General features: G+C 40.1%; 1 protein-coding gene across 6 annotated transcripts in view; it reads left to right on the forward strand.

Annotated features, from left to right (window-relative positions):
• JAK2 (Janus kinase 2) overlaps nucleotides 1-23393 on the forward strand; it is a 144918-nt gene that overhangs the window by 63711 nt on the left and 57814 nt on the right. For 3 of the 6 annotated variants that reach the window (XM_061629324.1, XM_061629326.1, XM_061629331.1), the window contains 6 exons: nucleotides 10429-10552; nucleotides 12653-12770; nucleotides 13110-13255; nucleotides 15230-15551; nucleotides 18172-18291; nucleotides 20140-20297. In XM_061629324.1, coding sequence (XP_061485308.1) covers nucleotides 10429-10552; nucleotides 12653-12770; nucleotides 13110-13255; nucleotides 15230-15551; nucleotides 18172-18291; nucleotides 20140-20297 — 988 coding nt within the window. Of the gene's footprint in view, nucleotides 1-2309; nucleotides 2411-10428; nucleotides 10553-12652; nucleotides 12771-13109; nucleotides 13256-15229; nucleotides 15552-18171; nucleotides 18292-20139; nucleotides 20298-23393 lie in introns of those variants that run through there. The other 3 variants (XM_061629339.1, XM_061629342.1, XM_061629346.1) reach the window with 3 other exon arrangements.

A 23393-nucleotide genomic window follows, 5' to 3' on the forward strand; every position in this document is an offset into this window, starting at 1 on the left:
ATGGCATCACAGAATGAAATGGGAGGGGGATTATACTTCACATAATGCTCACATGTGAACAATAATGTTCACATAATGTTCAACCATAGTTTAGCATTACATCTAAATGAGACCTTTGTGCACTTGTAGAGAAAAAGGTCTGCTGGTGGTGCTCACACCAAACCATACTTCTTGGAAGCTCTGGTTGTCTTTTGAAAGCACTGGTTCATCAGTCACTCAAGCAGCAGTTGATATTCCTTGACTAGGCAAAGGAAGATATTGGTGAACCAAATGGAAAAAAAGTGCTTTCAAAAGAGACCCAAAGCTTAGATGATCTTGGTGTAGGTGAGGTGGCACCTCCCCACTGGCAGTTTCAGAATTTCAAACAGCTGATGCATCCACACATGCCAGAGAAAGTGTGGCCAGAGCCCAGAGGCTGCACATTTTTCTAGTCTTGGAAAAGAAAGCTCTTCGATGTGAGAGAAATCTTAATGTCATTAGAAGAACTTAATTTTGCAGAATTGGGGGGGGGAGTTTGGTTCCAGATTTTTAAGCTTCTTTCATAGATTATTATGCTTGTGGCATCAAAGATTGTCCACTGATAATAATTGTAATCTTGTTATTAGCATAACATTTTCTGCTGCTGTGTATTTTCTGGTGACAACTCTTGCATGGGCTGTTTCATATTTAACTTTGCCAAATATTTTTACTATTAAAGTAAGAGCTAGTGCTCTGGAGAGCTAGTGCTTGAGAAGGAATGGTTGAATTTTAGAAATTACTGTGAAGGTATTTACATGATCAGCTGGATTGTATTCTCTCTCTCTCTCTCTCTCCCTCTCTCTCTCTCTCTCCCTCTCTCTCCCTCTCCCTCTCTCTCTCTCCCTCCCTCTCTCTCTCTCTCTCTCTCTCTCTCTCTCTCTCTCTCTCCCTCTCTCTCCCTCTCTTTCTCCCTCCCTCCCTCTCTCCCTCCCTCCCTCTTTCTCTCTCTCTTCCTCTCTCTCCACCTGGGTCAGTTCTACCCACCTCCAGATACCTTAAAATGCCCTCATAGAGCTCATTGAGGTAACCCAGTTGAAATCAGTCCTACCTTGAAATCAAAATATGTATCAAAGGAACATATTCTTGCACACTTCACTTTCTTCCTTCTTTTTCACCACTTCCACACTATACCTCACTTGCTCATGAAGGTTTGATTTAACCCACTCATATTACACTGCTCTATTCTTGGAGTTTTGGAAGACAGTGAATGTGAGCAGTGCCAATAAGTTGTGCAGTGCTGTTTGTAGTCAGAATTCATAGCAAACCTGACACACAGAGATTAGTATTGAATTTGGATCAGGGAGACCTGAATTCAGGAACATTTTCACCAGCAAGATCACTAGATGGCCTTAGCAAGTTACAGGGACACAATTCATACATCATGCCATATCATGGTTAAGGAAGATCAACTGATGTTTGCCACAGTGTCTGAATTGACAGATTTGTAATCTGGTGAAAAACCAGAATTTGTGCTAACTGTAGCCTTTGTTTGTTTGTTGTTTATATTTACCCATCCTTTAAGGTTGGATTACAACAATAAAATATGCAGTTATGAAACAAATAAAACAGTTACAACCGTAAAATAAGAAAAGTGTACAATTACATACAACATACAATGTAAAACAATTCAAACATTTAAAAAATATTCTGTATATAAAAACAGTTAAAAATAATGCCAGTACTGATGCTGACTGGGATAAAACTCTCCACTTAAGGCTTGTTGATAGAGGAAAGTCTTCAGTAGGCACCCAAAAGACAATGGTAGCTACTTGGCAGGCAGTGCAATTCTTTTCAGCTATAGCATAACATAGTGATGATAGTCTGCCTGAGTGAGCAGTTGAGCTGCCACATTTTGCACTAGCTGCAGCTTCTTGCCAGTCTCAAGGGCTGTCCCATATATAGCACATTGCAGTAATCCAATATGGAGGGTACCAGTGCACTGTTGTTATTGGTCAGGATATCCTGATCCAAAAGCTGCCAAAGCATACTCCCCTGTATGCAAGTATAATGTACATCCCCCTCACCTTTCCCACAGACTCCCGCTTGTTGTGAGCTGAATGTCTGCAATGGGGAGCCTGTTCTACTCACATAGGTTCCCCTGCAATTGTGAAGTGAGCCTATTCAAGAATGAGAATGACTGGGATGTGACAAACAGGGAGGGGGCAGTGAATTCATCCCCCCTGTCCCCCTCATGTGGTGGTAATTATGTGGTGGTTGGGAGAATGAATAGTGCTTATGACTGCAATATATCTATATTGATCAATTACAATTATGGTACTTTGCCTTCTTAGGCTACTGCACTGTGGATATGGGAGAGAATTTATGAACCCAAGCACTCAGAAAATGGGAAGACAAAAACAGACAAGCAACTCTAAACCATGGTTTGCCTTTTGTATGTTTGGTAGCTCAAACCATTGTTGGACTTCACGGTTAGCTTAAACAGTAGTTTTAGTGCAGTGTCTGAATCTCTCTTGCTAATGAACACAATAGTGTTGTTTTAATGATCAAGTAAGCTTAGATAGTAAGATTAGATACCCTTAAAAGTTCTTCCAAAGAAGTCAGGATACACATGTGCCTATATTTTAATTCCTTTGCATCTCTGTTGCTCCCACAAATTGTTCTCAAACTGCAATAGATAAAACTATTGTGTGCGTAGATGAACACTGTATAGTTGTTGATCCTTGTGATTTTATTTTATCAGGACTTCATGAGTATGAAGTTAGGGCTCTGTTCCTTTGTCATTGTTTCTCTGAAGAATGTTATTTGTTTCCTCCTTCTCTGCTAAGTGTTGCACCCTCAGATGATGTAGTATGTAACTACCCATTGGGCTGTACTTGTGTTTTTGTCCAAGACTGTTGCTTTGTATCTTGTGTGGCTAGGTCCCTGTCTGTCTCAGCTCCCTGTTTGTTTGTTTATCATTATTATTATTGATGCTTCGTTGCATTCCTGGTCTTTCGCCTGTGTTTAGCAGCAGGTGGCTAGTAGTGTGTAATTTAAGCAGCTGAGATAGAGGCTAGTATGTACACCCAGCTCTTGGTCCAGAGCTCTGCTTCCACTGAATAACAGCTCATAATTCCATCCTCCCCCTCCCCTCTATTGGTGGCTTATAATATTTCAAATAGTTAATAATTTTTAAAAGTGTGGGATTTTGCAGATTTGCCATTTTGGCCATATAAAATGTTTACAAGAGAAAAGCAAGATTTTCCAGCTCTGGCAAATGTTGTGGAAAATTGTAAGTGAAACTAGTTGGATGTGAGAAAAGATGGCAAGAATGCTAGAGGTCACAGACTCATCTTAATCCTCTGTCTGACTGGGTTGTCATTCCAGATAGATAATTTTAGCACCAGAATGCATTTCTGCTTCGTGGACCAACATACATTTAAATCTGAACCTTGTGCAAAGTACATATTTTTAGTTGGTTGCATACTTGTGCATACACACAGTATTGAAAATTGGGTGTTACTAATGTTGCCACTATTTTGTAGCAGGGCTCATATCTAATTTTAACTCTTGCCTGGCAGCCAGAAATGAATGGGTGCAGTTTTCCTCACAGTGAAGGAAAATACTGATTTTATAGTTCTAACCATTAATCCTTCCTTCTCTTTTGCTGTCATTTCACAGGCCGGGGTAAATCTATACTAATTACAGTACATTGACAATAGTCTCTGTTCACTCATACTGGTTGATAACACAAAACATTTGCAGAAGTGGGGGGAAAAGCTGCAGTTCTGCCTTTGCATTTGGTTGCAGATTTCTGTCAACTTAGTTTAAGGCCAGGTGCTATCTTCTGATTTTTGATACATTATTGTGTGTGTGCTAAGTTAACAGTGTTCTCATCATAGAGCCAAAATGTAGGGGAAGATAGATTGGTCTCTCTTTTTACTGACAAAGGACTGTCATGCTTCACAGGGAGACCACTGCTTATTGGACCTCAGTCTCTTTCCTCTTGACAATACTGTTCTTATGCAGTCCATTCAGTATAGTTAGGAAGAATGTTTGTTGCCTAGGTATTTAAATAATTTGTTCTCAAATGTACATTTATATAACAACTAACTTATTTTCAGCGCTGCACATTCCAGCACAGAAGAACCATGCATGCTTCTATAATAAATAGCTTTAGACTGAAGATGAAAAAAGGCTTCTGATTTGGTTGAGAGAACTTGGTGTATTTATCTTAGGGATGTTTTCCTTACAAGTAGTTCTTTGCAGTTGGAATACTTAAGCTGAACTCAAAAGTGGAGATGGTAGTGCAGAACCTATACTTTATGTACAGAGACCAACAACACCTCCCTTGTATTTCAAGCCAATATTATGCTGATGAACTCTTCAAATCCTTGCTTGTGTCGGAGTGAAATTTCATGACTGATAAGGGCATTACATTGAGACTGATTTTTGCCTTCTTTGCATAGCAATGTGGATTTTAGAATTTATCTGTTAAGTAACCATGCACAGCAGTTGTGCATCCTTTGGGAATTTACTAGTTCAGGCTAAGTAGCCATAGGTCTGCTATCCTTCTGAGCTGTCGTCTTTGGAGAACAGTTCCTGTAGTGTCTGCTAAGAGTCAGTTGTATAAGTTGCAAAGTGCATTAAAAAGACTTGCCAACATGTCAGCCTGCTACATAGAGATTTTGCAACTAGCACATATTTACCAGTGGCCTCTATTGCCACTCCCTTCTTAGCAGTGGAGGAAGAAGGCCCTCAGTTAGGACACTGCCTAGTATAGCGAAGAATTGCATGTGCAAATAAGAAAATTATATTGGGTAGTGGTTTTGTGCAATGATTGTATGGTGTGTGATATAATGAACTAGGCAAAGGATTTGAAGAAGAGCAGAATACGTGCTTATGTCAATTTAAAAAAGTCTCAAAATCCCTGTTACAGGGCCGGAGTAAGCGACCAATAGGTGAAGGTCTGTGATTCAGTGGTAGAACATCCGGTTTGCACGCAGGAGGGTCCCAGGTTCAATCCCGGGGATCTCTAAGTAGGGCTGGGAATGACCCCGCCTGAAACCCTAGAGAGCCACTGTCAATTGGTGTAGACAGTACTGAGCTAGATTGACCAATGGTTTGAGTCTGTAAAAGGCAGCTTCCTTGTTCTATGTAATACATTCATATGCTTGAACTCAGTGCCTGGATCTTGAATGGTAAAGAACTTTGCTTGAGATGATGGAGCTTTGGATTCAAGAGGGTGGACTGAGCTAGAAAAACTACTGATCAGCCAATAGTCTAGTACAGCCTTTCCCAACCAGTGTGCCTCCAGATGTTGTTGGAGCACAATTCCCATCTTTCCTGACCATTGGCAATGCTGGCTGAGGCTGATGGGAGTTGTGGTCCAACAACATCTGGAGACACACTGGTTGGGAAAGGCTGGTCTAGTATATAGGCACAATTGTGTCTCTTGCATTCTCTGTTTATGTTTGGAAATGATTGCAGAATGGTTGGGGCTCATAGGAGTGCGAGAAACACATTGGGGAAAGGATAAACGCACACTTATTTATTTATTTATTTATTAGTAGTAGTATTTTAGTCACCTTTTTCAGCAATAGAACTCAAAGCGACTTACAAAAAGGAAGCAAGAGCACAATAATTGAAATAGCTTGCAACAAAAGCAAACAATTACAAAACAATGTCAAGCAAAATAATACAACCATAATAGAAAAAATAACAAATAGCAAATATTACAACAACACAAAAACTATTTCCACACTGTAAGTATAACATAACATATTATAGGAGGCCGCATTACACATCTAATCAATATTGCAAGAGTAAAAGAAAATTAAAGCAGTTTCAACTTAATTACTAGAGCACCCCAACCATGATGTTATATGCAGTCTCATTCTTTCTAACAACAGAAAGTCCCTTTAGTCTCCGCCAGTCTCCATCAGCCGCCACCCTAGCTCTTCCCGGCGGCCTGATCTCAAGCAGCGGTGTCAAGTGGCCAACGGCACCGGTGCATCTCCAGGGAATTCCTGCTCGCGGATCCACCGAAGCAGAGGAGCTCCTCGGTGGCGCCGGGCAATACTTCTACCCTTTGTGTATGTGTTATAAAAATGGCTGTTGTAACACCAGTGTTTCCAACAACAGCATAATGTATAGCCCTAAATATTTTGTACGTGTTCGATACAGTAGTTGTAGACCACTTTATACATAAGATAATAAATTGTATCAAGCATTCATTCTGAATTACTGTTTCTTCATCAGGTTTGTGAAGAATCCAGTTTGCTCATTGCAACATCAAAAGTCAACATATTTGTACAAATATAAATAAACACTCCAACTGCTAGCTAAGACTAAATTGGTCATTGTTCCAGTTTTTTATAGAAGAAAAATAAGGTTTTTTAAAAATTTAAAACAGAAAGGTAAGCTGATCAGTCTCATCTTGCTGTAAAGCTGGAACAAGCATCTCTCTGGTTCTGGTTTAAATGCTCTTCTGTCAAATTGATGTCCAAAGTGACTCACACATGAGTCACCTTTTGCTCAGCAGGTGGTTACTGCAACATGTGAACACTGATTCTTTACAAAAGAAAAGCAGTTGAATGTTTTTTATGGGGGGGATATGTGGGGCTTTACTTCCCTACAAGAGAAGTTATTGTTGCTGACAAGGTCAAACGAGTTCTAACATTAAAATTCTCCCATCTTCTGCTGTAGCTTTTCTTAGCTATGTGTTAATCCTTGTCTCTGTATATATTAATCTATCTAGATCCATGGTTTTCAAAACATGAGACAGAAGTAGTTATTGAGAGACAACAGTTCTTTTCTTTGTGTTGCCTAAGCCAGGCTGCAGAGCACTGATATTTAAAATCAGCCTGCCCCTCACAATTGGCCTGAATTGGTTTATCTTGCTTTTTCATGGGGTTAGTTCTAGAGAGGGGGGAGAATATCTGCTAAATCAAATGTAGTACTGGATTCCAGCTGAATTTGACAGTCAGCTACCTTTTCAGACCAGCACTATTTCTTGTGGCAACCTGTGGCAGTAGTAGGCATGGATTTTTTGTGGTGCGGCGTGGCTGTAATCAGCATGGATTTTTTTCCTGATTTCCCCCCCTGATTTTATGTAATTATCTTTGTAATTTCTTGTAAATTGATGCATTTGTGGCAGTGTGTAGGTGTGATAAATAGGAAAAAATAAACCACGTGGAACACCATGACCATTTATATAGGCATTTACATTAAAAACTATGTGATTTTTTTTCACAACCAAAAAAACCCAGCGGATCGAATCAGCAAGTGCCAAAGCAAGGGCAGATTGGGGTTGAATGCCGGACTATTGGAATACAGTGGATCAGAACTAGGCAGTGAACCCCCTTTCTAGTTAGTTCACACTGTACTTCCATTACCCATGAGCAGTCATGATCCTGTCCACCATGCACATAGCAGTAAGCAAGTGAGGAAAACTCTGAACTGGGCTATATGCGGATAGAGCTATAGCTACTCTTTATTTATTTCATTTATACACCACTTTTAAGATGGACCTTACAAAGTGGTTTACTAAAGATTATTTATATGCAGCCTTTCAAAATGCAGTTCTTCCAAGGCAGCTTACAAGAGTCATTAAAATACATTAAAACAACAACAAACTATACAAAACCATCAGGATAGTTGATGGTAGATTGCTCTATCAAGGGTGAGGGAAAGATCCAGCTAAAGCAGACCCTCAGATGGTCTTTGTCTGCCCCTCCCCCTTCATGCAATCTTTCCCCCAAGAGCTGGAAGGAGTGCTACTATGATGACAAAAGTGGCTGCTGGCTGTCTTGTTTTCCCATGATATAGCATTGTGTTTTGGGAAATTTTATGAAAAGATTGTATGAAATGACTCTTTATAGTCTCTGGGAAAATGTGTTTTCCTGATCATGGAGGTTCATACTTTCAATGCCAGATTTATACTTAACAAAATTTGGCAAGATATCCATGTGCTTGCTTCCTGTTAGTATTGTTTCATATAGATTTAAAAAAAATTCCATAGTCATACAGAAATATCTTCATGGGACTGTGATCTGCAGCTTTGCTGTGCAACCCTTAGCTTCTGTACAACGCCACTGTAAGACATGGAGTCTGACCCACTCTTCAGTGTTGCTGTTCTGTACTTTTGCCTCTTCCCCCTTACACATGACACTCTGGGACTGGATCACTTAATTACTAGTCGTCATCATGGACTGATACAGAATCATTACATGGTGCACTGTATTTGCACAGCTTTATTATATCAATGCAGCTCAGTATTTTTTAAATAGGCTTATTCTCTTGGCTATCTTTCTACTAGTTTTGCTGCTGCTGCTTTTCTCATTTTCTGCCTCCTTTGACATAGCTTCTTCATTGGGGGATGCATTCCTAAAAAGGGTTTAATGAATTTAAGTAAGTAATTATGCTTATACCTTGCTTTTCAGCTAAGAATGACTTCCAGTGCATCTTCCAGTTAAAATGTGCACACAGATACAATTTTAGTAGGGATGGGGGGGGTATATTTGTCAGAATCTTTTGATCCTTGGCAATTGATGAATAGTCCAGATTCCAGGCTGTTTCATCCAGAAAGAGGGTGCAGAAGCAGCTGCACATAATCCATCTAAGTAAGGGGCTGACCAAACTCCTTCAGTGTTGCAAAATAATTACTTCAGCAGCAGAGTATATGTAGCTTTCTAGCTGTTAAAAGCATTTCACAAAGCAGATGTTCTGTTTACTGCAGGTCACCTCCCAGGCAGATTAATCTAGAACAAATTGTTTGTGCCAAGTAGGCCGTTGGGGAATTTCAGGCTACAAGATGGCAAATTTGTCCCGCAGTGACTGACAATTTGACTCTCTGCTACTGGTTAAGTGTAGGCACTTGGTATGGTAGATACCATAGCCTGCAATTGGGATACCTTCAATCCAGTTCATTCTTTTGGTTTCTTAGAACCATATTTTTGTGGGAGAAATCAAGCAGCTGCTGAAACAGAAGCGAAAAAGGGCTGTGGACGTTGGCAGCTAAACTTAAATAGACCTTTGGGTTTTTCAGGTTTAAGTTCAGCCTTGTGTATGGAACTTACCCTCTACAATAAACTTATGGCTTCTTACTCAGAAGAGCTTTTTGCATGGGTGGGTGAGTGGGTGATAATTGTTATCAAACTAGATGCTTGTGGGGCTGTATTCAACATTGTGCAAGTGGAAGGCAGCTCATGCAATGGATCTTTCTGTTTCCCTTCTCTGTCTTGCAGCACCCTGTGTCCTCTAGTAAGCCTCTCCAGAGAGTTATTGTACCAAACATTATGAGCTGTGTCGTATGGAGGCTGTAGTTGGAATTGAGGGAAGGAATTGTCAGAAATCAGGTGGAATAATCTTGTGCCGGGAGAAGATTCTTCCTCCCAATTTCAAGCAACTCATTCCACCTACTTCAGCCCCATATGACATAGCCCATTGTTGGATACAATATATACGTAGGTAAAGTTGTTGAGGTCCTCCTCCACTATTTGTTTAGCTCTCCTACATTTTGTTTGCTAGAACAAAATACTTAGCTCAGATTCTGATTACAATAGAAGCTGGTCTCTACTGCAAAAAATAGAAGCTGGTCTCTACTTGCTGGTGTTAATAGAGATATAATAGTAGCTATGTTTACACATAACACTTAAGCTATGGCTTGTTTTAAATGTGGTTTGTTCAACAAACCATGAGTCATATCACAGATGAGCAAACAAGCCATGGTGTCCAAAGCTTGATTAGTTTTCTAGCTGCTCTTGTGCATTTGTAACTGGATGTGTGTCTCGGGTGGGATGGTCAAAGGACACAAGGTAAAGCAAGGTTGTTAGCGTAAGCCTAATTTGTAAGCCAGCAACAATTTTTTTGGCTGTTTTGCAGACTTTACTTCATGAGAAATTCTTAGACCTAGTATGATAGTTATGATCAAGAGTGAGATGGATTATTTTATTAAATTTAATGATGTGTTTAGTAACTTTCTGGACTGATTGCTGTTTTTTTGTCTGTGTTTGTTTGGTTGTGATCTGTGGTTTTGACAATAAACCTTGATATATAGTCCTTTCTATTTTAATTTTATTTAATTGTCAGTTTTCAGGGTGTGAACATATACCTCATTTGTGAAGTTAAAGCCAGTGATGGAAGCATTTCTTGCAATGACTACTACTGACAAGTTACTGTAATAACATTAGAGCCCTCTTTCTGTAATGTTACAACTATTTACTGCATTGGTTTGAAAATTAAATTTTGCATCTATTGCTTTACTGGAACCAAATTCAATGTCATCTGAATGTTTGCTTTCATAAGCCATCCCCTCTTGAAATCTAAAATCCAAAAGAAAATATTAAACCCTTGCAGGTGTGGCCAGTTCAACACTTCTTAGCAGCAGTGCCTTTTTAAAATAAGAAAAAGGGCTGAGGGATAAAGATCTTATAAATAAAACATCTTCTTCATCCTTTGTTTTGCTAGGTATCTTGCCAGTGTACCATAACATGTTTGCACTAATGAATGAGGCAGACCGATGCTGGTATCCTCCAAACCATACCTTCCAAATAGAGGGATCAGCTAGTCCCACCATACTGTACCGAATAAGGTAGTGTTAATACATTAACTTGTACAAATAATTTTGTTTAATCAATTTTTTCTTAAACTAGAGGTGCATTCTAGGTTGAAGTGTTTGTTTAATTACGTAGGGATTTTATTTTCATTAAATTATCAGAGAGGTTCATAATAAGAATAATGTTGTTTGTTCATACATTTCATTTTCTTTTTATAGCCAGTTTTATTCCATGGGTGTTTTATGAAGGTTACAACAAATATACATGGAAGCAGGGGCAGGGCCTGAATGCATAATACCAGTGGAACTAGATACATGCTGGACATTTCATTCTTCAATTATTTAGTATTAGTTGATTACCAATGCAGTACACAGAGTAGACCCATTGAAATAAATGAATTTAAGTAACTTGTCCATTGATTCCATAGGTCTACTCTAAGTATAACTTAGTTGGATATTGCCCATTTTCTATGTTGTTTAAAGCTGAAGACATGGATTTTATTTGATAGTCTCATTATAAATAATGATTTCATTGGAATGTGTTTTCAAAGAAGATTGTAGCGTGTTTACTTAGACATAAATATGATTATTTATTCCTGAGTATGTATGCATGAGGTTGCAGCGTTTTCTTTCCGAAAACATGCAGTTCTCTCTGAACAATGGCTACATTTGGGCTATCTCCTAGCAACCAAGGCATTTCTCTTAGTCTACTCATCTTAGCCATTTTGCAGATATTTCCAGGATGTAAAACAGCTGCAGATTAAAGTATGTACTTTAGACTGGAAAAGTTACCATGGGGTTGTCCCCATCATAAGGATCAGTGTACCATGAACTAACTTGCATCACCAACATAAAGCGGATTTTTACAATAATTTTGACAAAAAGCTTCTGTGGAGGTCAAGCTACCTATGATATTATAATGTCAGCAGAGAACAAGGGTACGAGTCAGGGCACCTGGGTCTCCAGCCTTGCAGGAGTCTAGATCACAGATATGTGCCTCATTCAGAAACTGATGTACCATACCTGATAACTGTCTCTGAAGAGCTGCTTCTCTCTTCTCCTCCCTCATTTAAGCCGTATCTTCCATATTCTCCTATTCTGCCATGTATTGTAACTGAACAGAAACACTTGGTTTAGGAAGAATTATGAGGCAAAGCCATTTGCGCTCATCACAATAGCACAGGCCACAAGTTTCCAGGTGTCTAGTCTTCCATAGAAGCCACTACATTTGCCTCTCTGTGATATGGCATAATACTTTGCAAACTCCGGAGTCTTCTAGAATATGCAGAATGGAAATGGACTGCCTTCAAGTCGATCCCGACTTATGGCTACCCTATGAATAGGGTTTTCATGATAAGCTATATTCAGAAGGGGTTTATCATTGCCTCCCTCTGAGGCTAGTCCTCCCCAGCTGGCTAGAGCCTGCTCAGCTTGCCACAGCTGCACAAACCAGCCCCTTCCTTGTCCGCAACTGCCAGCTGGGGGGCAACTGGGCTCCTTGGAACTATGCAGCTTGCCCACGGGTGGCAGGGCACGTAACCCCTGAGCCACTCACTGTGGGGTGATCTTTAGCTGGCCCTTTACGCCCAGGAGACACAAACCAAGATTTGAACTCACAGACTCTGGACTCCCAGCCAGGCTCTCCTCCCCACTGTGCCATACCAGCTGTTCTTCTAGAATATGGTTTTTGTTATTAGCCAATTCCTTTAGTTATTGTTGTAATAAAACATGAATGTCTTACGTACATGTAAGTCTTACAGTATGATTTAATGGCAATAGCAGATGGCCCAGTGGAGATGTGCCACTTATCCAACTTCCCTTTGGATGAATTGTTGCTATAAACATAGCCTGAGATGGGGAAGGTTGAAACAACAGTAAGGTCAGCGTGGCACACACGTGGCAGCAGAAGCACAGGATTGGCTCTGACTGTGTCTTTGCACCTCACCAACCTTGCTGCCAACCTGCCTCTCTCCATCCTGGTATGCAGCAACTGCCCTTTGAATTCAGTGAAATTGTGAAAGTATTCAAAGCTCTTGCTCTTTAAGCAGCCTTAATTTTACTAAAATCATGTTTTTAGCATGTGTGGACTTGGCTGTAACTGCATTGATATGTGACAAAAAATCTGTTTCTTAACAGGTTTTATTTCCCACACTGGTATTGTAACACCAGTATGCGAGCATTTCGATATGGTGTTTCCCGAGGTTCAGAGAGTCCTGTCCTTGATGATATTGTCATGTCTTATTTGTTTGCTCAGGTAAAATTTTGATAATGTATTATTTAGGTCTGTTTGTATTTGACCCTCTGCCCTTCTCGGTGTTTTTACTGTTGGATTTGAATGTGTTTATTTAAATGTGGATCGCTTCAAGCAATAATAATAGGCAATTATCCTATGAAATAAAAATACAACAACCTTGAGAGCAGCACCAAAACTCTGATACAGTGTGACACCTGGACTGATTTTTGGGAGTCCTAGAAATAATTTGTTCACTGCAAATTACAAATTGATTCAATAGAAGATTGCTCAAGTTACAATAAAAATAAAATGGCAAGTTTGCAAACATTCATCTTGCACTTCTTTACTTTCTTTTTTCAGTGGCGAGAAGACTTTGTCCATGGGTGGGTAAAGATGCCTGTTACTCATGAAACACAAGAAGAATGTCTTGGCATGGCTGTTCTTGATATGATGAGAACGGCCAAAGAAAAGGACCAAACTCCACTAGCCATCTACAATTCTGTGAGGTAATTATCTTCACAACAGCACTTCAGATTCATGCATATCGGTTGAAGCATTTTATTCCTTTTAATGTGAGCTGGTGATGTATAGCACAATCGCACAAAAAGCAACCAGTTACAAAAACACAATTTGAAACATTTAAAAATTTCATACCTAAAACCCACAAAGGTAAAACAATTTTTGTAACACAGCAGACAAATAAAAAATCTTCTAACTTTGAAGCTCAAGATCTCCATCCCCCCAAAGCCTGAGTGAATGGATGTGCTTCATTTGATGCCAGCTAGTTTTTAATGAGGGAAACAAATGAGGTTCCAGTGAAGTGGGAATTCCCCAGATGGGATGCTGCTAAAGAGAAGGGTGTGTGAGGATATTGCTTTTGGAGTGTTCCTTTCTTACTTGTGTGATCAAGACAGAATACTGCTTCTGATAGGTATGTATTGGTAGCAATTGGAGGATGCATGCATAGCCTAAAGATACTGGAGTCCCTAATAGAAATGGGCAGAGATGGTGTCATGTGGAGAGGGATGTGCAAAGTTGTATAAAGTTGTACAAAACAAAAGTACTGTTCCTTTCTTAGCGGTAATCTTGTTTGTTTGTTAGCAGAAACATCCCTTATTTTTGTATATTTTGTATGTTTTTCACAAGCCTGAGACTTAAGTTGCAGTCCTGTTGGAAGATTCAGGACAGACAAAATGTTAGACGTTTCAGTAAAGACAAAAGAAAATACTTCTTCACAAGGTGCATAGTTACTATGGAATTTGCTCCTCTATTATGGAAGAAACTGATGGCTACTTACTTTAAAAGAGGATTAGACAAATGTATGGAGGATAAGGCTGTCTTTGGCTACTGGCCATGAGGGCTATGATCATGAGGGCTGCCTCCATGGTCAGAGGCAGTATACTTCTGAATACCAGTTGCTGGAAATCGTAGAAGGGGAGAATGTTCTTGTGCTTAGGTCTTGCTTGTGGGCTTTCCACGGGCATCTGGTGGCCGCTGTGAGAAGACGATGCTGGACTAGATGGGCCATTGGCCTGATCCAGCAAGCTCTTCTTATGTTCTTATGTCTTATAACACCTGGAAGTGTCCCTTTGAATTCATTGAGGTTTAATTCTGAGTAGGCAGGTATAGGATTACACTTAGAAATGGGGTTTAGTAAAACATAATTAAATCTAAACATCTCAGCTAGCTTTCAGAAATGATAGTTGAGAGTTCCCGATTTATTGGCTTAGATCCACAAGTATAATTGCAGAGCAGAAAGTTTTTGTATTTTTTGGCAATTCCATCTTCCTTCAGCCTCCCATACCACATGCTTTGCTGTTCCAAAGAGTCCCCTATAGTCATTGGAAACGAATGGGAAAGGGGAGACCAGAAGAGAAGCCGAAGTGGGAAAGCAATATTTTGTTCCCAGAACAGAAATGAAGATCCAAGCGATTATTAATGTTGATGCCCATTATTACACCCATTTCCAAGGAGCTCAGTGCAGTAGCCATCTCCCCATTTTAAAGCTGAGAGATAGTGACTAGCTCAAGGTCACTCAGTAAGCTCATAGCAGAGCAGATGGTTGAACATGGGCCTCCACAGTATCCATTATACCACACTCGCTTATAGGTAAGACATTTGCAGATCTGAGACAGTTGTAAGGTGCTCAGTTTCATCAGTTGGCAGTGTGTGACCAAATGCGATATTTCTGTTTTATATTTTTACTGGCTACTACTGTGAAAACTTTTGGTCATCTTTTTGTTTGTTTGTTCGTTTAGGTCCCTAGTTCTGATCATTGCACATAGAAATTTTGTTGGTGCAAGCACTGAACTAAGCAACAGAATTAGCCTCCTGGTTTTCTGTACAACTTGCTCTTAAACTGAAGGATTTTAGGATTTAGGTGTACTTGCTTGATAGTTCTTGCATCTTCTATAGAAAAATACCTCTTGGAGTTACTCATTAGTATTTTGCCACTCATATGGTGGGTTTTGTATTCACAGCTACAAAATGTTTTTGCCCAAGTGTGTCAGAGAAAGAATCCAAGATTATCACATTCTGACACGAAAGAGGATACGATACAGGTTCCGCAGATTTATTCAGCAGTTTGGACAGTGCAAAGCAACTGCCAGAAACTTGAAACTGAAGTATCTCATAAATTTGGAAACCCTCCAGTCTGCCTTCTATACAGAAGTGTTTGAAGTAAAGGAACCTGGCAGAGAGCCTACGGGTGAAGAGAATTTTGCAACCATTATTATATCTGCAAATGGTGGAATTCAGTGCTCGAGAGGGAAGCATAAAGATAGTAAAACACTGGCAGAACAGGTAATCTTCATGTTTTATTACTATAAAATCTTCTAGAATACCTCAGGAAACTGCGTGATTTGGTTCTACTAAGTATTTAGAAAATTCAGATTGTAGCACTTAGAGTTGTCTTATTTAAGAAGTATTGTGTCTAACTGTTTTCTGAATTGAACTTAGTTTGACAAAGTATTCTTGCAAGAAAGGATATTCAGAATATAAACAGTGAAGTGAGATGGGTGTCTGGTACAAGGTTTCAGTGCATACCCAGTTCTGTCCTGTGGCCTGGACAATGCAGGTTCCTAATTGTTCTGGTGAGCTCCATGTGTATGTTGGTCCTTAATATCCATGCAGTGCAATTCCTTTTGATTTTTATTTATGCCTAGCACTGAACAGGATTTCAGTCAAGTCTTATAAGATTACTAGTCTTAGTATCATAGAAATAATTTGGATTAGCAGCAGATATGACTGAGAAATGAAGAATGCCATTCTCTGTTGTGCAGTGGTGCTATAAGAGGATAGTATCTTGACAGCTTGTTTTTAACCTTCGTGCAGACTTCGGAGGTACTTTTTGACCCCCAGGTGCACTTTTCATTGTATAATTTACATTTAATTAGACCTACAGGGAGTGTTACAAATTTTAATCTGTACACCGTCCCCAAATTTCAGCCAGTTACCACTTACCGTTTTCCCTCTGGGGGGTGCAAAAATCCACAGGGATCCAAAATACTCTAGTTTACTCAATATTCATGGAGAAGGTCCAATGTATACTGCCCAGAAAAATTATATCTCCTCTGCTTAAGTGTTTTTTGGCTCAAGGTGCTTTGGTAGCATCAAGCACACTTGTGGTGACCAAGGGGGAAAAAGAGGTCTCCTGGGTACAAAGTGATTCCATTCTTCCATTGGAAATCTCATTGGGGTCCAAATATACGCCAGAGTCAGCCAGTGTGTTCTTTTTGCTGGGTCTGCATGAGGTTTAAAATGCATGGTGATGCAAAATTAACTCAGTGGATAAAATCTTTTCTTTGTAGACACTTGCAGTCACTTTGAACTATAGAGTGGGTTAAGCAAAGGAGAGGTTTTCTCTTGAGTGTTTTGAGTGTTATCTGTTAGTGATAGTAACATTACTTTAAAACGTATGATACTTCTTATCTAAGCAGAGATAAGCAAACTTGAGTAATCCTGTCTGTGCACACAGATGGAAACCTAATTGGAAGCAAGTCCTTAATTTCACCACAATCTGTGCAGTTGTTAGAGGTAGCCTTTTATCAGTTTATTCTGACCAGTGAGGAAGCATGGAGAGGGGTTCTTCTTTGGAAATTCTTCTCCTGGAGGTCTCACAGATTCAGAGACTCATGGTAAAGATGTAAAAAATATTTAGCCAGGATTTTAGCTGCCATGGATGAATATTGGGATTATTTTAGTTGCTTTACAGGCTGCTTTTGGATGATCAAATCTTGGTTTAATAAACTGTGATACGCAGAAGCTTCATGCACATGCACAGCGCCCCTTTGCTTCTCTCTTCATATGAGAAAACAAGCCAAGAAGCTGCAGTTAACCACAGCTACCCTTTATGTATGAACCAGGGACTTTGTTTAATGAATTAAAAACAAGCCAGGATCTTTAATGGCTTCATATTCTGGCTTCTTTGGAGGCCATTCACCATAGTTTCCTGGTTTGAACGTAATAGTAGGGTATGGTTAAGTGCAGCCTCCTGGTTTGTTTTCCTGCTCATGTAAGGGGAGGAGTGAAGTGCAAGCAAAGGGAATGTGCAGCTGAATGAAGCTTGTGCCTACATCCACTTATTAAGCTGAGATTTAAATGACAAAGTGTGACCACTGTCTATTTTTTTAAACAAAAATTGATCATGTTGTTGATATTTATTATTCTTGCCTTCTTTGAGCTATCTTGGGAAATTTTAATAAAAATTAGTCTTCTTGTTTAGTGTCTCTTGCCCTTTTGCTGCTTTTCACCTAGCTTGATCAGGTGTATTTGAATGTTGCCTACCTATTTCAGCATTTACGTTCTGCCTATATATTTCTTAATATTTCTAGAGATAAAGTCATCTGCCTTAAAATGACTACACAGCTAGGCTTCCATTGCATGTTATGAAAAAAACCTCTGACTCATTGGAGACATAATGGAAAGCCATGGTTCTTTCTGTGAGAGCATGCCATAGTGAGTCTTCGGCTGATGCACTCTGCCTTGCTTTTTCTCCTTTTTGGCATCCACAGTAGGAGAAACTTTTCATTTTAAAATAACCACAGTTCCCTGTAACTTCTGAACTTGAGGAACTGTAGCTTGTTTAAATTATTGTTGGTGAGAAAAGTCAGAATCAAACCATGGTTTCAGAGCTTGTTTTATTTACACATACCTTAGTTTAAATAAACCACAATTCCCTGATTCAGATATAAAGGAGAACTGTATTTAGTTTAAAATTAAAATCAAAAGCTTTTTATCTCCACTTGTGTGAAAGAAGAAAAGAGAGGGACAGTGTAACCACAAGGCTCTTTGTAGCAAGGAACCATGGTTTCTCATTACCTCATCATCAGGCTACTGAGAATGTTACAATTACTTTGTTTGAGTTGGTGACTAAAACGTTCATAAATAAATAGTTCCCTAATAAAGCAACATCTTTTTGCAGGAAATACAGACCTACTGCGATTTCCCCGATATTATCGATGTCAGTATTAAGCAAGCCAGCCAGGAAGGTTCTGGCGAGAGTAGAATTGTAACCATTCACAAGCAGGACAGCAAGAATTTGGTATAGTGGCTTGCTCTTTTGATTACTGTCCAGTTGTGTGTATTACTTGTTTGAACAAATTGGATAGGATGCTCTGTTTGCGTTACTCTGTGTAGCATATCTGCAACGTTAGGCAGTGGTGCAGTTGTTAGCAGTGACTTTCAGAGTATGTAGGAAAAGTATTTGTTCTAAAAAAAACCCACACACACAAGAAAACCCTATGTATCTGCTTGAGATGACCGTTTCATATAGTGATTGATTAAACTGAATGATACATGAATACGTATATCCAGTTACTACAGAGATTTCTAGCCATTTCTAGCCCTGGGCTCCTACTAGAAGCTTGTTGTTGTTATGTGCCTTCAAGTCGATTACGACTTATGGCGACCGTATGAATCAGCGACCTCCAATAGCATGAACCACCCTGTTCAGATCTTGTAAGTTCAGGTCTGTGGCTTCCTTTATGGAATCAATCCATCTCTTGTTTGGCCTTCCTCTTTTTCTACTCCCTTCTGTTTTTCCCAGCATTATGTTCTTTTCCTACTGGAAGAGGGGGATATAAATCAAATAAACAAATAAATACTTAAGGATTGAAAACATAGTTAGCACTTCTGTAGTTAATGACCTGTGTGTAACAAATCACTGCCTGCTCAGATGCTGTTTCTGCATGTGCTGAGAATGGGAGTGCATCTTTGGCTCTCATATTTTATCCAGTCTCCTTCCCTGCATGTAGAAGGGAATAACTGCATGTGGAGATCTCATATATATATACTGTATCTCTTAGCAAAGTCTCTATTTTCTGTCCATGGTAAAGATGTGGTGGTTCTATCTAAATAGCACTGAAATGCGTGAGACCCATGGTTATGGCTCTTTCCCCACGTGAGGGCACACTTACACAATTTTGAAACACCGCAGAATTATAGGTTTCCGTGCCCCTCCCTCTTTGTTAAATAAAACTTTCTAAAAATCTAATATGCAAAAATCACCCTTAGGTTGCAAGCCTCTGTGCAGATAGTTGAGCTATACAATTTTGAGTTTTGTTTAGCGCTGACATCTTTGGTATACAGGCACAAGGAGCCATTCAGATTTACGTATAGATGATTTGCACAATGTGTTGGCCTATATGTACAGATATGGGCAACTTTAAGGTGAAAAAACATTATTGCCCTAACTCCAAAGCTCCTTATGGAGGTGATTCCAGTACTGACTTTCCTGAACCCTGAACAGCCTGGGCCTAGATCACGGTGGAGGGGGGAGAGCTGCTGTTTACACATGTGGTATCCAAATGTGGAAATGTTGGCACAGGAATTACTTGCAAGAAAGGACCTTTCTTTATTGAAGGAAGACTAGAGCATGACTTTTTTAAAAAAAAAAGTTAAATCACTTTCAAGTGTTTTATGGGAAACAATTAAATAAATAAATAAATAAATAAATAAATAAATATTTTTGTGCTTTGATAGCAATCTATTCAAATGGATACTCAGTATTGGTATTAATTGTTCAACTTAACATGCTGTTTATACTATAATGCGATGTAAGGCTTTGATCCAGGTTATTATTTTGTTCAACTTAAGTTGGGAACTTAGACAAGCCCTTTCACTGAATGTACATCGTATCTTTCCAGAACCTTGCATTCCACTGCCTAACAAAAAGCATTACAGCTTTATTGAAGTAAAATAGAGTTTAATCCACTCACAAAACATTCATAGTTATTGTCTTGGAAATCCACTGATTACTCATTTTGGGTGCTCGGCACATAGGTAATGTGATAAAATGGTCAACTGTTGGATGCATTTGCTATTACTATATGTTTTATAAGCACGTTATAAAAATGTAGTATCTCACTGTTTTTCTTCTTTGTGTTTTCAGGAAGCTGAATTTCATTCATTAAGAGATGCTCTTTCTTTTGTATCGTTAATTGATGGATATTATAGATTAACTGCAGATGCTCACCATTACCTTTGTAAAGAAGTAGCACCCCCTTCCATTCTTGAAAATATTCAGAGCAACTGCCACGGGCCAGTTTCGTAAGTGGCACTTTGTGCTGATGTTTTATAAGATTTGAGAAGGGTTTTCCTTGAACCATGAAAGGAAAGAGATGTTCCACTTTGCTTGAGAGGCAATTGTCAAGGGAGCTGATGTCAAAGAAGCAACCTTTTATTCATATACCCAGTGCAGATGTGTGCTTCGTTTGGCTCATAATGCTCATTTTGGTCCAGTTGAACTGGCTGGGTTTGCACATCCTCATCCAGGAACACTTTTTAATATATATGCAGCTGCTTGTCAGAGCCATTGGGTTTTTAATAAACAATAATATCCATTCCCTCTGAAATTTTTGTGGAACCTTGATAAAAATATACATAAAGGTCTCTTTTAACATTGCCTTTTTTAATGGATTTTTGTTTTGTTCTATCCAACCACAACATTTAGTGCAAAGTTTAAAATATTTTCTTTCATTCTTAGTTCAGTTCTGAATCTGCCATGCAGTGAATGGATAATAGTGAATTTAAGGACTCCCAGTCATAACCATGGTGATGATATGTGATGTCATAAGCAGAGGACTTCTTAATGGGTTTACTGCAGGATCTGGCAGAAATAGCGCTTTAAGTTGTGAAGAAAGAACAGGCAATTCAGATATCAATATCTTGAATTATTGTGGAGAACACAGAAAATTGCTAGCAAAGGAAATTGCTTTTTGTATAAATGTTCGTTTGTTGTTAACATTTCTGTAAAGACTTAAGAAAAAATTATTTCAGGCTGTGGAGATTTATTTTTGTACTTTTGTATAGTATTTCCTTGTCCTGAAGAGCTAAGTGTGTTGTGTACTTCAGTTAATATGACTGTGGGTAACAAAACAAAGAGTTGTGCATTAAAAAGTTCATCATAGGAATTTCTCCGTAAGTAAGCCTCTTAGTGGAAGGCAAGGTAACTTCACCCAGAATAGGGATCTGCCCTGCCCCCAATCTGGCTCTGTCTTCCACAAAAGTTGCAGGGTATTGTTTGGAGCTCTTCTGAGCTCTACTTTCTGACATCTCCATTCTGTGTTTTTATTGTTTTTCCTCCCCCCCCTTCTGCTGTCCTCCCACCCTGACAGGATGTTTGGGCACAAAAAGAGCATTGGAAGGAAACAGCGAGATACATCTAGTCTACTTGCTCCCCACTCCTCAGCATCAGTATATTTATTATTTATTTATTTTATTTATATTTATTAATTCAATTTATATACCGCCCCATAGCCGAAGCTCTGTGGGCGGTTTACAACAGGTAAAAAAAACATCTGACATACAATTAAACCTCATATTAAGCAGTTTAAAAATAAGTTAAAAATATCAAGAATTAAAACATAATTAAACACACACTAAAATGCATATTAAATACTACTAAAATGCTGAAAATGCCTGGGAGAAGAGGAAGGTTTTTATCTGACGCCGAAAAGATAATAATGTTGGCGCCAGGCGTATCTCATCAGGAAGAATATTCCATAGTTCGGGGGCCACCACTGAGAAGGCCCTTTTTCTTATTGTCACCTTCCGGGCTTCTCTCTGAGTAGGCACTCGGAGGAGTGCCTTCGATGTTGAGCGCAGTGTGCGGGTAGGTTCATATCGGGAGAGGCGTTCCATCAAGTATTGTGGTCCCATGCCATACAAGGCTTTATAGGTTAAAACCAGCACCTTGAATCGAGCCCGGAAACATATAGGCAACCAGTGCAGGCGGGCCAGAATCGGTGTTATATGTTCGGACCGCCTGGTCCCAGTTATCAGTCTGGCCGCCGCATTTTGCACAAGCTGCAGTTTCCGAACCGTCTTCATGGGCAGCCCCACGTAGAGTGCATTGCAGTAGTCTAATTTAGAGGTTACCAGAGCATGGACAACTGAAGCAAGGTTTTCCCTGTCCAGATAGTGGCGTAGCTGGGCCACCAACCGAAGCTGGTAGAAGGCACTCCGTGCCACCGAGGCTACCTGAGCCTCCAGTGACAGGGATGGATCTAAAAGAACTCCCAGACTACGAACCTGCTCCTTCAGGGGGAGTGCAACCCCATCCAGAACAGGTTGTACATCCACCATCCGGTCAGGGGAACCACCTACTAACAGCATCTCAGTCTTGTCTGGATTGAGCTTCAATTTATTCGCTCTCATCCAGTCCATTATCGCGGCCAGGCATCGGTTCAGCACCTTGACAGCCTCACCTGATGAAGATGAAAAGGAGAAGGAGAGCTGCGTGTCATCAGCATACTGGTGACAACGCACTCCAAAACTCCTGATGACAGCACCCAGCGGCTTCATGTAGATGTTAAAGAGCATGGGGGACAGAACTGACCCCTGCGGAACTCCATATTGGAGAGCCCAGGGTGCCGAGCAATGCTCCCCAAGCACTACCTTCTGGAGACGACCCGCCAAATAGGAGCAGAACCACCGCCAAGCAGTACCTCCAACTCCCAAATCCGCAAGTCTTCCCAGAAGAATACCATGGTCGATGGTATCAAAAGCCGCTGAGAGATCAAGGAGAATCAACAGAGTTACACTCCCCCTGTCTTTCTCCCGGCATAAGTCATCATACAGGGCGACCAAGGCCGTCTCCGTGCCAAAACCGGGCCTGAAACCCGATTGAAATGGATCCAGATAATCGGTCTCATCCAAGAGTGTCTGGAGCTGGTCCGCAACCACTCTTTCTAGAACCTTGCCCAGGAATGGGACATTCGCTACCGGCCTATAATTATTAAGATTTTCTGGGTCCAGGGAAGATTTCTTCAAAAGTGGTCTCACTACCGCCGCCTTCAGGCAGCCTGGGACCTCTCCCTCACACAGTGAGGCATTAATCACTTCCCTGGCCCAGCCGGCTGTTCCATCCCTGCTAGCTTTTATTAGCCAAGAGGGGCAAGGGTCCAGAACCAAAGAGGTCGCGCGCACCCATCCAAGCACCTTGTCAACGTCCTCAAGCTGCACCAATTGAAACTCATCCAAAAAATCATGACCAGGCTGTGCTCCGGATACCTCATTTGATCCAACTGCTATAACATTGGAGTCCAGGTCCTGACGGATGCAAGAGATTTTATCCTGGAAGTGCCTAGCAAATTCATTACAGCGTGCTTCATATGGTTCTACCGTGTCCCCAGGGCCAGAATG

This window comes from Rhineura floridana, chromosome 1 (genome assembly GCF_030035675.1).
Source record: "Rhineura floridana isolate rRhiFlo1 chromosome 1, rRhiFlo1.hap2, whole genome shotgun sequence".
NCBI classification, from domain to species: Eukaryota; Metazoa; Chordata; class Lepidosauria; order Squamata; family Rhineuridae; genus Rhineura; species Rhineura floridana.